Here is a 15661-nt window from a genome sequence, read left to right as displayed (position 1 = left end):
GCCTGCTGTGTTCATCCAGCTCTACACCTTGTTATCTCAGATTCTCCAGCATCTGCAGTTCCTACTATCTCTGAAACATTGTAATTACACTCTGCTACTAGTGGTGGCATTGCTGTACTTCACTTTAGTGTGTCCAACGGAGAAACACCTACACTGCAATAAATAATTCCTCTGGTCTCTACCTTTCTAAGTTTTTTCCCTCTTTTCACCAAGTCAATTACAAGAGCAAGGACAGAATGCAAAACTGGTGAGAATTGAATTACATCTGCAAACCCTGGCCCAATTATCTTAAATTAATTAACACTGCTTCACAAAAATCTTGAGTTCATGCATAAAGTCACTAAGGCAAGTCAATATTAAGGAGGAGCTGTTGAGTGTCTTGAAAAACATTAAGGTAGCTAAGTCCCCAGGGCCTGACGGGCTGCAACCCAGGATACTGAAGGAAGCATGGGAGAAGATTGCGGAGGCCTTGACAGAGATCTTCGTATCCTCTTTGGCCACAGGCGAGGTCCCAGAAGATTGGAGAATAGCCACCACTGTTCTTCTTTTGTTTAAGGAAGGCAACAGGGATAATCCAGGAAATTATAGGCCTGAGAGCCTGACATCAGTGGTAGGGTAATTATTAGAAAAGATTCTTAGGAACAGATTTACTTGCATTTGGAGAATAGACTTATTAGGGATAGTCAGCATGGCTTTATGCAGGAGAAGTCTTGTCTCACAAACTTGACTGAGTTTTTTGAGGAAGTGACGAAGATGATTGATGAGGCTAAGGCAGTGGATGTTGTTTACATGGACTTCAGCAAGGCCTTTGACAAGGTCCCTTGAGAGAGGCTGGTCCACTGAATCCAATCACATGAAATCTATGATTTAGATTGAAATGTCATGTGTACTCAAGTACAGGGGTACAGGAATACAATGAAAATTTTTTACAGTGTTGCTATTCCCAGTGCCATTTTAGGGACAGAAGGTACCCAGGTACAAAATCTTAGGTACAAAAATAGAAAAATAAAGCAATACGTTAAAAAGTCAACACTACAGGTCTTCTTAGTATAAAGTAGAAAAATAAAGAAATAAATTTAAAGGTTAAACATTACAGTCCTTTCTTAAGCCATGAGCCTGCGGACACTCCACGCTGGGCTTTCCCCATAAGAGTTTGCTCTCCCCTGCGCTGGGCATGCTTTCACCCACATTGGGCTATGTCCTGCTAAGGTTCACCAGCTGCTACGCCACCAAACACCAGGCTTCGCTGCTGACCACCATCTGGACTTGTGCTGGGCCCCAGCTACTGCTCCGCACCACCGCCATGACCAAACTCTTTCCAGAAGATAAGTTTAAAACAAAACTGAAAAAAAAACTAAAAACAACCAAAAAAAAAACAAAAATGCGAAAATAAGTTGTGGAGGGTGCTTTTTTGACACTGGTTGGTGCATATATGGAACGAGCTGCCAGACAACGCTATAGAGGCGGTTACAATTACAACATTTAAAAGACATTTGGACAGGTACAGGGATAGAAAAGGTTGAGAAGAATATGGGCCACGTGCAGGAAGATGGGACTAGTTCAGTTTCAGAAAGCTGGTCCGCATGGATGGATTGGGCCGAAGGGCCCGTTTCAACTCTGTATGACTGTGTGAATGCAGGCCTGTGACCTGTGACGTTCCGCAAGGATCAGTGCTGGGACCTCTGTTCTTTGTGATATATGTAACTGATTTGGATGAAAATGTAGGTGGTCTGATCAGTGAGTTTGATCTCATTGTCATTAAAGCAACATGGCTGCAGAAACACTGAAATGAATATTTAAAGATATTTGACTTTTAGGAAGGGTGGGAAATAAGGTAAAGACAGTGGGGGTGGTAGAAGCAGATACTACAGCAAGGTTTAACAGCCATTTAGACAGACGCACGAACAGGCAGAAAACAGGACGATATGGATCAGGCACAGGCAGATGGAATTAGTTTAGAACAGCATCAGTTAGCACAGACATGGTGGGTCAAAAGGTCTGTTCCTGTGCTATATTGTTCTATGTTATGGAGAATGATAATAATTGGACAGATATTTCCTACAGGCAGCACGTATACAGTGGACAGAATGGCCCCTCTCTGATATCCTGTTATATAAAGGGATGCAAACCTTTTAAAATAATGGGCTTAAACGTCTTTGGGCAAAAGTACAAAACATCTTGGGTAAAGCAGCAGCAGGACAGCATTCAAGAATAAAAACAATGTTGTTTCTTTAAAAAAAGAGTACTTACAGATTTTTATAATATTTAACTTGTGTTACTTTGCATTTTGCATCACATTAATATGATTTATCAGATCACGTATGCAATCTGAAATGATTGACAATGAAAGGTAACCCTGACCTTGAATAACTTGCACAGTAATGCTTTAACTTACCACAAGCAATGGACCAATAGACTTGGGATTCTGGTGTCTGATGTAGAATACGATATGGAGCTACTTTGGAAGTTGAATCAAACACCGTATCAAGTGTCCCTACAAGGAGGCCTGCAAAACAAAAAAAAGTATTATGTGCACCTGAGTAATTAGCTTCTAATTCATTCCTTCAATCAAAATTCATGCTCAGTTGTATGAGACCAGATTAGTGATTAGAGAAGAGTTAAAGCATGTAATACAAGAGCTTTTATTTTAAAGACATTAGTAGCATCAGACTGCTGCAAATATTATGCTAAAACAAACCTGGTGGAGAATGCAAATAGAAAAATGCACAACTTAGCTCCACAAAGTTGTTAGGCAAATGCAAGCCCTTTGGTTTTCTTTCAAGTTTCGCTGCAAATTCAGAATGAAGCACATCCAATATCTTTGCATGAAGTTTCTTGCACATCGTTCCCTCTGGATTTATGATAATTTTAGAGGACAGTGAAATTCTACAAGTTATATGTAAGTGGGGATAAAGCAGATACAATAACATCTGCAAGGCTTTGACAAAAAAGGTGATTAGTACAAACACGCTAGGTCTTTAAAGAACCAGTAGAGGCATGATGGGCTCAATAGCCGGTTTCTACACTGTATATTCTATGATTCTATGAATGTACAGGGATATCAAAAGCAAACCTGATTCTTTATCATTGCAAGATAGTAAACAATCTTGTCGGGGACAGTTAATGTTTAAAGAGAAATCTGAACACCCAGCAATCAACAGACAGTAACGTACCACAACCTGACATTTGAAACAAAAAAAATTATTCTGTATAACTAAACAAAATATTTAACAACACAATAGCTTATAATTGTTTATGCAGTGATCTCAGTTCTTTTTACTTCAACCAATGTGTGCATTACAACAATCTTGAAGGTTCATTTACTTCTTTTGGGGACCAACTCAAGGAGGTATGCCAATGCCCTTGAGAATTTCATAACCCTCCTTACTGTCCCAGCAATCCTCCAAGGTAAGATTCTAAAGGCTTTTCATTCGCTATACAACCCTCACCCTTTCTTTACAGACTTCCTGACTGGAAATGGCTCAGCAATTGTCTTCCCCCAGCTTTCTGAGCAAATCCTATTTTCTGCCACCAGACTCTGATGACCACCGTAGATTTCTTCTGCTAGCTGCAATCTAGAACAAATATTGCAATGGCTTCTCTCTTGCAAAAACCAAACTGAGACAGAGCTTCACTTGCATTCCACACAGGGAACAATAATGCTAATATTTTCTCTGCTTGAAGTGCAGGCCTAACCATTCCCTGCTGTTGGTTCCTTCAAATCACTGAGATGCAGCCAAAGGGAAGCTGCAACAGTGTCTGTCTTCCCACAAACTGAACTGCGTGCATCAGCAAGCACACGTGGACAAATTTAATGCAAGTAAACTGAACCTCAAAAAACTTTCCACCATTGCAGTCAGTCTCAATGACAATGTGACACACTTTCAGATGGTCTGAACAGAAATATAGACAAATTGTCTTGCCTTCAACATGATGCTCACTCAGGAACTCATGTATAACTTATACAGCTAATTACATTTTACGATCCTTTCTACAGACTACTTAGGTCTACAACGAAACCCCCTGTTGATGACGCTGATTTCAGCCTCCTTTCCTTTGGGCACTTCATAAATAAATTAAAACTATTATTCAAGTAATGTCAAGGGACAGTGCTTAGATTGTTTCTTATTGGTGATAGTCATGGCCTGGCATTTGTGTGGAGTGAATGTTATTCGCCACTTGTAAGCCAAACTTTGGACATTGTCCTCATCTCTCCTTGCATTTGAACATGGACTGCTTCAGTATCCGAGAACTCTCAGGCTCTACTTATGACCTTATGATGGATGAAGCAGCTGAAGATGGTTGGGCTTAGGATACTACCCTGGGGGGCACTCCTGCAGAGATGTCCTGGAGTTGAGATGATTGACCTCCAACAAACACAACCATCTTCTTATGTGCCATGTATGACTCCAGCCAATAGAAAGTTGGCCCCCTGATACCAATTGATTCCAATTTCTCAAGGGCTCGTTGATGACACACTCGATTGAATGCGGCCTTGACGTCAAGGTCTGTCACTCTCAGCTCACCTCTGGAATTCAGCTCTTTTGTCAATGTTTGAACCAAGGTTGCAATGAGGTCAGGAATTGAGTGGGCATGGCAGAACCTAAACTGGGCATCCTTCAGTCGGTTATTGCTGAGCAAGTGCTGTTTGATGACGCCTTCCTTCACTTTACTGATGTCGAGAGTAGACTCATCGGGCGGTTAAAAAGAATAGAATATGCATTATTGTCACATGCATTCAAGTGCAGGAGTACAGTGAAAAGTTTACAATGCTGTCTCTTATGGTGCCATCTTAAGTACAAAGTACCTAGATACAAATCTTAGATACAAAAGGGGAATAAAAAAGGAAAGTATTTGCAATACTTTACAGCAATTCATAGTATAAGTTAGAAATACGACAGTTAAAAAGATAGACTTTTTTTTCTTTATTCATTAATGGATGAGGGCTTCTTTGATTAGGCAGCATTTATTGCCCAGAGGGCAGTTCAGCGTCAACCACATTGCTGTAGGTCTGGAGTCACAGGTAGGCCAGACCAGGTAACAACGGCAGTTTCCTTCCCTAAATGACATTACTGAACCAGATGGGTTTATGGTCATCATTAGATTCTTAATTCCAGATATTTTTATTGAATTCAAATTCCACCATCTGCCATGGCAGGATTTGAATCCGGGTCCCCAGAACATTACTTGGGTCTCTGGATAATACCACTAGGCCATCGCCTCTGACATTACAGTCAGATAAACAAATTACAAGTAAACATTAGATTGTAGTAGCTCAGTGCAGGGGCTTCCATATGTGGTCTGACCACCTGTGTCAGACCGAGACGAACAAGAGTCCCCGCTCCACTCCAAACCTTCAATCCGCTCCACATCGGCTCTCAACTGCTCCAACGTGAGTTTTCTCCGGGGCTCGCTTCCCCGCGCTGGCCTCCACTCTGGTACCCTTCTGGTCTGCAGTCACCTCCTCCATTTCCCCTCCGGGTGAGTTAAAAGTTTGGAAAAAAAATGCAGAGAAAGGAGAACAAGTGGAAAAGAAAAGAACTGGCAGAACAGCAGAGCTCCGTTTGGAGTGTTTTACTCTGCTCCCGTCTTGCCAGAGGTAATTGCCCAGGTTAGATTTATTCTGCTTTTTGGGCACAGGACATACTTGGGCACTTTTGCAAATTGCCAGACAGGTGCCAGTGTTATAACTGTCCTGGAAAAGCTTGGCTTCCGGCAAGGCAAGTTCTGGAGCATAAATCTTCAGTACAATTACGGGAATGTTGTCAGGGCCCACAGCCTTTGCAGTATCCAATGCCACCAACCTTTTCTTGATATCTTGCTGGAGTGAATTGAATTGGCTGAAGATCTGTGATTCTGAGGACCACAGGAGGAGGCCGAGATGGTTGAAGATTGCTATGAATACTTGTGGAGCCTCCTCCAGTGAGTTGTTTTAATTGTCCACCATCATTCTTGACCGGATGTCACAGGACTGCAACATCTGATCCTCTGGTCATAAGCTTGCTTTGCTCTATCCATTACTTGCTGCTTATGCTGTTTAGCATGCAAATAGTCCTGTTTGGTAGCTTTAGTAAGTTGACATCTTATTTTCAGGTATGTCTTGTGTTGCTCCTGCCATGCCCTCCTGCACTCTCCACAGATCCCCTGACTTGAGTGGGGGATACATCAGGCAATGAGGTTGCAGATTGTGCTGGAGTACAATCCTATTGCTGTTGATGGCCCTGTCTTGAGTTGCTAGATCTGTTTGAAGTCTGTCCCATTTGGCAAAATGATGGTGCCACACAGCACGATGAAGGGTATTCACAATGTGAAGGCAGGACTTCATCTCCACAAGGTCTGTGCTGTGGTCACTCTTACCAATACTGTCATGACATGCATCTGACAGATTGTAAAGGATGAGATCAAGTATGTTTTTCCTTCTTGTTGGTTCCCTCACCATTGTCTCAGTGATTCAGTCTAGCAGCTATGGACCCAAACAACTCCCTCTGTTAGTGCTGCTGCCGAGCCACTCCTGATGATGGTCATTGAAATCCACCATCCAGAGGACATTTTGTGCCCTTGCCATCCTCAGTGCTTCGCCTAGCAGCCAAGGGAAGATGGTACATGGTAATCAACAGGTTTCCTTGCCCGTGTATGTTGAGGACTCCCAGGGCAACTCCCTCTGACTGTATGCCACCACACCACCACTTCTGCAGGGCCCATCCTGTCACTGGGGACAAGATATATCCAGGGATGGTGATGGTATTGTCCGGAATATTGTCTGTAAGATTATGTCAGGCTGTTGCTTGACTAGTCCATGAGACAGCTCTCTCAATTTTAGCACTAGCTCCCAGATGTTAGTAAGGAGGACTTTGCAGGGTCAGCAGGGCTCTTTCTGCTGTTGTCTTTTCTGGTGCCTAGGTCGATGCCAGGTAGTCCATCCGGTTTTATTTCTTTATTGAGAATTCTTAGCAAAGGACACAACTGAATGTCTTGCTAGGTCATTGCAGAAGGCAGCTGAGAGTCAACCACATTGCTGTCAGTCTGGAGTCACATGTAGGCCAGATGGGGATGGCAGATTTCCTTCCCCGAGTCAGATGGGTTTTTCCAACAATCATCTGTAGATTCTCAATTCTACATTTTTATTTTATTGAATTCAATTTCCACTATCTGCCATTGTGGGATTCAAACTCAGGTCCCCTGAATATAAACGGAGTTTCTGGATTAATAGTCGAGCAATCAAGTTGTTGACTTGCTCGCCGAGTTGGCTTGTTTTGTTCAGATGTTTTGTCACCATGCTAGGTAACATCATCAGTGAGGGCTCCAATGAAGCGATGTTGTTCTACTGCGTTTGGAATTTATACTGTCTCGTCCATTATGGTGAGTAGTGTCAATTCTGGTTTTGTTCTGTATGGGTTTGTATATGGGCTCCAATTCTATATGTTTGTTGATTGCCTTATTGGTTGAGTTTAGTAATAGTACCACAAGACTATCGCCTCCCCTTTTCTCCAGAGTAATGAGAGGTGGGAAATGAATAATGGTTTAGCCAGAATTCCACAACCCCAAACAAAAGGAAGAGAGAACAAAATTCAAGATTGAGAAAAGAATAGAAATCAAGATCAACAGGATTAGTTAAAGATGTGGAGCATAAATACTATACAGATCAGTTTGCATGAATAACCTGTTTCTGGGCTCTAACGCTCAAATCGCTAATATCTTCATATGTACATGTTCAGCCTAGTTGATGGCAATGTGTAATGTTCAAAAGACCAATTTTGAAAACGATCAGAAACTTTACTGAAGAAATGCTACTGTGAATTTGATGTCTTGTGATAGCAAGAACTGCAGATGCTGGAATCAGAGACAACACAGTATGGAGTTGGATGAATGCAGCAGGCCAGGCAGCATCAGAGGAACAGAAAAGTTGACGCTTCCGGTCGGGACCTTTCTTTAGAAATGTTGGTCCTTGGGTTGCTATAATTGTTTCCATGGCATTCATTTTGAAAAAGAATCTAAAGACTGCTCAGAGGAAATGATGTCCAGCCAGGGACTGGCACAGCATAAATAGCAATATGAAAGAAACACCAAGTAATAAACTATTTTTAAACAATATTAAGACAATAAATAAAGTTCCAAAATGGAAGTGGGATCAACACAGTTAAATCTGGTGTTCCAGCAAAAGCCTAAATTCTAAAAAGACCCGAGAGCCAGCTAAAGTACTAACATACACTAAGGTTTAGTTCTGTGCAAAGTCAAATTATTAACCAAGATACAAGTCTCACGATATTCTGGAACAGAATTTATTCGATCTAGCTTGCATTAAAGTGAGCAGGCAGAAAAAAAACTCTGCCTTAACTCTATTTTAACTACAGCAGTGCTTGAATTTTAGCCACACAATTCTTCACAGTATAACTTGAATGTCAACTTTTGATTTACCTAACAGATGCCACATCTACATTTCTGGGAGTGTTTTTATTAGGCCGTGTCTATTGAAACCAGATGCATGTGCACTATACACTGTTTGATAATTCCAAAATTTTGCTTGGTAAAGAAAGTGCATAGTAAACTGCTACAGTTTCTGAAATGGAGATCTCTTTAAGAAGCTGGTCTGAGGGACATTCTTATAAAATTAATAACGAAATACAGGAATGTGTCTCAGTCTAAAATTGCACAGAGGGGACCCACCTGACAGTGAATCTACTGGACTACTTCCCACAACAGTCATCCTTGTAACCGGAATGACATTGCCAAACGTGCACTGTGACCCTACATATCAGGAATGGATTACAGCTTAGAAGGAACTAAGGATTTTATTCCACTAGCAGAGCTGGATACCATCCATTTTATACTCACTGCCCCATGCCGTTCTGCCCTTCCTGAAGTGAAATCATAGTGCACGAATCCAACCTCCTAATGCCATGTCTCATGCTCAGAGGAAACAGTGTATACTGCCCAATGAAACCTCAAAACCTGAGAATCTCAAGTTGTAAGTAAGCATTTAGTCTCTTGGACAACAGTGCAGCATAAAGGCTCCTAGTGTAGTGACAAAACTGAATAATTATTGTGCATGAAACATACTTTGTTATTTCCATTAATTTTAGATTTGACCTACTTCAGATTTATTCCACACAAAAATAATCAAGGCAAAACAAAAGCACAAAAAGGTCCTTGTTAAAGCAAAGAATATTAATATTAGGTACAACCTGTCAAACTGTGTTAACAAATAACAAAATGTGCCATAATGCAGTTCTGGGAATGCTCAATGAGGAGAATGAAAATTTAAATCACAGCATTTCTTCACTAAGTCTTAATAAGCTACACCACTTAATGTGGTTTCACTTTAAAACTGTTTACTCTTTAGGGTCTGTTTCTCCAACTTACATCACCAATCTCAAAATTGTTAGAGTGCAGGAGGCAGTCATTTGAGCCATCAGGTTTGCACCAGCTCTCTGAATAAGCATCTCATTTAGTAGGCAATCTGATTCTCTCTCAAATTCTTCAACTGAACCTACCCGATGGTAAACTCAGGTGTATTCCAGACCCTAACCACTCATTGTGAGAAGAGGCTTTTCTTTATGTCAATTTTGTTTCTTTTACCAATCCGGGTGTCTCCCCACACCCTAGTATGGTTTTAACCAACTGCCTTGGGCTATTTAAGGCGTGTGCCTAAAACCTTGCTGCTATTTCCATTTTTTGCGTCATTATTGCCTTTGGGACAGCAATGGTTCAGTGACGTGTGAGAATTAACTGCAATCTCAGCAGCTTTCTTGGGAGATTCTGAGATCTACTGAGATTCTCTACTTCTGTCCCGCTCATTGCTTCTCACTCTCCCTGTTTATTGGTTTCTTGCCATTATATCTTTCCACATCCTGAAGACAGACACTGTGCCGAAACGTGCTGCAAATTGCTGGAGGTCGGGAGACCACTAGGAATCAACATAGAAGATGAGACAAGCGAAAGATAAACCTTCACCAGGAAGCCAACTTCTGTTTATACATTAATTATTATGGGGAGAATCCAATTTGCTTAAAACTGCACTTTTATTGAATGCAGGTTAGAAGTTAAGTGAGGAACTGCTGTAAAATGAAAGCATCAGGTGCAGAAACACAAGTCAGAAAGCTGACAACCAATATTCAGCTCTGAAGCAAGGTGGGAAGCAAGAGAGCGTCTGCGAGACAGTAAACTGATCCTTGGCCGTAACTAAGATTGCGAATTCTCACATCTTGGGTGGTGTTATAATCCCAATTGATTGTCCTACTGGACAAGTCAGATCACAGAATGAGATCTAGCCTGATATATCATATTTATTTTTAAGCTAATATTGGTGGTCAGTCACTGAAACTTATTCATATGAGGCTGTAAAATTCCAATGGAAAAACAGAAGTTTATTGCATAAAAGACAAAAACAGAAGAAATAAAACAAGTCAAACTATCTAGATTTCAGCACAGTTTTGAAAACTTTGTTCTACTTTGTAGTTTAAGATTTTTCTATCTACTTCAAGTTCTCGTTGACTGATTGCCTCCAAGTTTCTGTCCTGTGGTTAGTAAATTTGCGGATGACACCAAAGTCGGTGGAGTTGTGGATAGTGGGAAAGGATGTTGCAGGTTACAGAGGGACATAGATAAGCTGCAGAGCTGGGCTGAGAGGTGGCAAATGGAGTTTAATGCGGAAAAGTGTGAGGTGATTCACTTTGGAAGGAGTAACAGGAATACAGAGTACTGGGCTAATGGTAAGATTCTTGGCAGTGTGGATGAGCAGAAAGATCTCGGTGTCCATGTGCATAGATCACGGAAAGTTGCCACCCAGGTTGATAGCGTTGTTAAGAAGGCGTACGGTATGTTAGGTTTTATTGGTAGAGGGATTGCGTTTCGGAGCCATGAGGTCATGTTGCAGCTGTACAGAACTCTGGTGCGGCCGCACTTGGAGTATTGCGTACAGTTCTGGTCACCGCATTATAGGAAGGATGTGGAAGCATTGGAAAGGGTGCAGAGGAGATTTACCAGGATATTGCCTGGTATGGAGAGGTGGTCTTATGAGGAAAGGCTGAGGGACTTGAAGCTGTTTTCGTTAGAGAGAAGGTTAAGAGGTGACTTAATAGAGACATACAAGATGATCAGAGAATTAGATAGGGTGGACAGTGGGAGCCTTTTTCCTCAGATGGTGATGGCTAGCACGAGGGGACATAGCTTTAAATTGAGGGGCGATAGATATAGGACAGATGTCAGAGGTAGGTTCTTTACTCAGAGAGTAGTAAGGGTGTGGAATGCTCTGCCTGCAAAAGTAGTAGACTCGCCAACTTTAAGGGCATTTAAACATATGGATGATAATGGAATAGTTTAGGTGAGATGGGCTTCAGATTGGTTTCACAGGTCGGCGCAACATCGAGGGCCGAAGGCCTGTACTGTGCTGTAATGTTCTATGTTCTATGTGACTGTGGAGTCTCCTCACATGAATACTCAAAACTGAGAGCTTGAACCTTCACAGCTTTTAATAACTACTGGAACTGGAAGATGCAGAAGCCATTCCAGAGAAGTAATGGCGTTATCCCCTGACCTGCTCTTTAAAAACACCACTCCAGGAGTTCACAGTCACACAGTAGATTAGGTCACTGTTCTAGACGAACTCCCTGACCTAGTCTTTAAAAGAAAAATCGTCACAAAAGTAATCATCACCCATATGTCAGTCTTTTTAAATCTTAGGGTAAGATGAAAGGAATCAGTGACAAACAGCAACAGATAGAAACAATACAAATAAAGCACAGCAAATGATAAAACGCAAATAAGTTAATAAATGTCAGATAAAGGCGTATGAAATACAAACAATTTCAATGATAGAAACTATTAAATGTCAGACGATTAATTATCAGAAGGCTGAATGTGAGGAACCAATAATTAATAATTACGGTAAATTAATAAATATCAGAATTAAACAAATAATAATCAAAAGGCAAAGATAATTGGCAGTTTGCCGATAAACCCATCAAACAGAACACAAAGTTTCCCATGCTTTGCATTCTGCAGTAACATCTACACTGAGACTTCAGCAAAGGAATGTGTTTCTCGTGTGTTTCCTTTTCAGAACATAACAGCCGGCACCCTATCCACACTGCGCCTGCGTGATGCCCGGCAGCCGGCACCCTACCCACACTGCGCCTGCATCCCGTCCAGCAGCCGGCACCCTATCCACACTGCGGCTGCGTCCTGCCCGGCAGCCGGCATCCCGACCACAGTGCGCCTGCGCACTCTCCGTCGACTCTCCACTTTACCCGTTAGTCCACCGCCCCCTTCTCCGTATCCTCTGCGACGTTGTAAGACAAAGTACTTGTGTGTTTTCTCCGTCAGCCATAGCTTCAGGGCGTTCTTCAGCAGCACTTCCTCGGGTTTCAGCCACATGTTCGGCGCCCAGCTCAACAGGAGAAACGATCACACTAAAGCTGTCTGCATCCGCCTCACTCCATTGCGACTGCACCTGCCGGCCTTCCCCACGTCGACAACAAACCGTCCAGAACTTCCGGACACCGTGCCACTGCGACTGCGCGATGAGCCACGCCCCCTGCCGTGCAATGCACGCCGGGAATTGATGTTTTCTCTACCTCGTGTATCCCTATGGGAGGAAGGCTAGCGAACTACATCTCCCAGAACGCCGGGTACTGACGTGTCGCTGGTCAGGATGGGCCAACATAAGGGTGGTCAATTGCTACCCTGGTGTTGGTGCGCCATCGGGAGGCATAAGGTATTGCAGAAGGATGCAGTCCTGAATATTTGTGTTACCTTTGCTCAAAGTCCTTATGGTCATATTTGCAATTTCATAGATTGTGTTTTTCAGAGAGTTACTAATTTCATTAAAATACAGTACAGCAAGTTTCAAAAGAAGAATATTTTGGGAAGTAAAACCAATACAGATGCTAGTGATGTAAAATTTTTGGAGAAACTTTGCAGATCTGGTGGAATCTGCAGAGGGAAAATCTGTGCACAAAGAGTTGTTAGCACATTGAGTCCAGTGACCGTTATAAAGAAAGGTCACCAGACTTGAAGCATTGACTCTGTTTCTCTCTGTACAGCTGCTGCTCGACCTGCTGAGTTTCTCTAGGAGTTTGTTTTTGAATCTTTTAGGAAGTATGTCTCTGGTCTGCAAGATCAGGGCACCAGCAAAGGCATGAACAGGAGTGGGGAAAATATGTCGCAGTTGGACTATGATCATTTTCAGCAGAAGGGAGTTGAATTACTTCCCCGTGGCAGTCATCATTGAGTTACAGTACGGAGCACAGCAGGAGACCATTCTGCCCTCAACACCCATGCCTATACTCTTTACTCTCATCTATACTCTCAACTAATCCCACCTTTTTTTTACTCATTCATGGCATGTAAGTGTTGCTGGCTGGACTAATGTGGAATTGCTCATCCTTAGTTCACCTTGAGAAGGTGGTGGTGAACTACTTTGAACCACTGCAGTAAGTTTGCCGAATGTAGAGTCACATCGCCATTAGGGTTCTGGGATTTTGAACCAATGACACTGAAGGAGCAGTGGTATATTTCCAAGTCAGGATGGTGAGTGTCTTGGAGAGGAACTTTCAAGTGGTGGTATTTCCATTTATTTGCTGCCCTTGTCCTTCTAGATAGTAGGGTTTGGCGTTTGGAAGGTGCTGTCTGAGGAACCTGGATGAATTTCAGCAACTCAGTTTGTAGATGGTATACACTGCTGCTACTGTCTGTCAGTGATGGGGTAACTAAATGTTTTTGGATGTGGTGCCAGTCAAGCGGGTTGCTTTGTCCTTGTTGGTGTGAAGTTTCTTGAGTGTTGTTGGAGCTGCACTCATCCAGGCAAGTGGGGAGTATTCCACCATACTCTGAACTTGAGCTTTATAGATGTCAGACAGGTTTTTGATAGTCAGGAGTGAGTTACTTGCTGCAAGTTTCTAGCCTCTCTCCTGCTCTTGTAATTGCTGTGTTTCCTCTAAGATTCGCAGAAACCCAGATGCTCTGTAACTTGCTCTTTTAACCGCCATGTTCCATTTAAGCTTCACAGCTATCCAGATGGTCTGAGGCATTTGGCGTGCTGAAACTGTTCCCAGCGCCGACCTCCAGTTTCAGAAGTCCCTGATATGAATGGGCTTGGAAATCCGTACAGAAAAAAAAAAGTTTAGAGGGAATATAGGTTGCCATTGCTGAATCCTACATCATCAACATTGCACCAGTGGCTAAAAAATCGATCAGAGGCTACAATTTAGAGATGGGCCAGCGACACTCATAGACCATAACAAATTAAAAAGAAATTTTACAGGAAACTACTAGGTCAGTATTTCTCACGAGCTCACAAACTAATCTGACATCATTCCTAAGGCAAAATCCTGAGGCTCCCTATTGTCATGATGTGGAGGTGCTGGTGTTAGACTGGGATGGACAAGGTCAAAAATCACACGACACCAGGTTATAGTCTGACAGGTTTATTTGAAAACACAAGCTTTTGGAGCCTCACTCCTTCGTCAGGTGTTAGTGAGGGAGGTGGCATCAGACACAGAATTTACAAGCAAAAGATCAAAGGGATATAGAACTGATGCGAATGTATTGAACAAACCAAAGATGGCTGTTAATTCTTTAATTAGTTAGAAAGGAGATCCAGGTTTCGATTGACTAAAATTCAAATCCCAGAATTTCTTTCAAGTCACTGCGCTGAGATAACTAAAAGTTTTATCAGAATACCAGAGTGACATCTCAGTCAGACAATGCATTTTAGGTGTGAGGCCTTGGTTAGAATCTGTTTGTGTTTTATCTTGGAGTCAGACTGATTTTATTTCCAAAGTATGAATTTATAAAATGCCACATTGACTGTCTACAAATTGTGTGTTTTTTGAACAAAATACAATGTATCTGCAAATGCAAATTCACCCCATAGACTAATATATGTGTGTGCAATCTATGTGCGTGTGTGAGTGTGTGTGTGTGTGCACGCATGCGTGAGGGAGGGAGAGAGTGTATGTATGTGAGGGAGAGAGAGAATATGTGTTTGTGTTGTGTGTGTGTGTTTGTGTGAGAGTAGATAGTGTGGTGGGGTCAACTATAGTGTGACATGAACCAAAGATCACAGTTGAGGCCGTCCTCTTTGGTACCGAACTTGGCTATCAGCCTCTGCTCGGCAACTCTGCGTTGTTGTGTATCCCGAAATCCATCTTGGAAAACGTTTACCCCAAGGTCCGAGGCCGAATGTCCTTCACCAGTGAAGTGCTCCCCACTGGGAGGGAATATCCCTGTCTGGCAATTGTTGCGCGATATCCATTCATCCGCTGTCGTAGCGTCTGTATGGTCTCACCAGTATACCATGCCTTGGGGCATCCTTACCTGCAGCATATGAGAGAGACAACATTGGCCGAGTCACATGAGTATCTGCTGTGCACGTGGTGGGGGTTGTTCCCACGTGCGATGGTAGTGTCCATGTCGATGATCTGACATGTCTTACAGAGGTTATCATGGCAGGATTGTGTGGTGTTGTGGTCAATGTTGTCCTGAAGGCTGGGTAGTTTGCTCTGAACAATGGTCTGTTTAAGGTTTGGCGTTTATTTGAAGGCGAAAAGTGGAGACGTGGGGAAGATCTTGGCGAGGTGCTCATTGTCGTCGATAACGTGTTGAAGGCTGTGAAGAACATGATGTAGTTTCTCCGCTCCCAGGAAGTACTGGATGATAAAGG

General features: G+C 42.5%; 1 protein-coding gene across 3 annotated transcripts in view; it reads right to left on the bottom strand.

The window, feature by feature from the left end:
- tbc1d8b (TBC1 domain family member 8B) overlaps positions 1-12559 on the bottom strand; it is a 75097-nt gene extending 62538 nt beyond the window's left edge. Inside the window, exons 1-2 of one of the 3 annotated variants that reach the window (XM_048605052.1) lie at positions 12246-12559; positions 2396-2506 (exon numbers count right to left, since the gene is read on the bottom strand). In XM_048605052.1, coding sequence (XP_048461009.1) covers positions 2396-2506; positions 12246-12372 — 238 coding nt within the window. In that variant the 5' untranslated portion in view covers positions 12373-12559. The remainder of the gene's footprint in view (positions 1-2395; positions 2507-12245) is intronic. The other 2 variants (XM_048605051.1, XM_048605050.1) reach the window with 2 other exon arrangements.
- Between the last annotated feature and the right edge of the window lie 3102 nt (positions 12560-15661).

This window comes from Rhincodon typus, chromosome 14 (genome assembly GCF_021869965.1).
Source record: "Rhincodon typus isolate 14 chromosome 14, sRhiTyp1.1, whole genome shotgun sequence".
Taxonomy (NCBI): domain Eukaryota; kingdom Metazoa; phylum Chordata; class Chondrichthyes; order Orectolobiformes; family Rhincodontidae; genus Rhincodon; species Rhincodon typus.
Note: the sequence above shows the minus strand (reverse complement) of the source record. Positions and strands in the feature narration are given on the sequence as shown.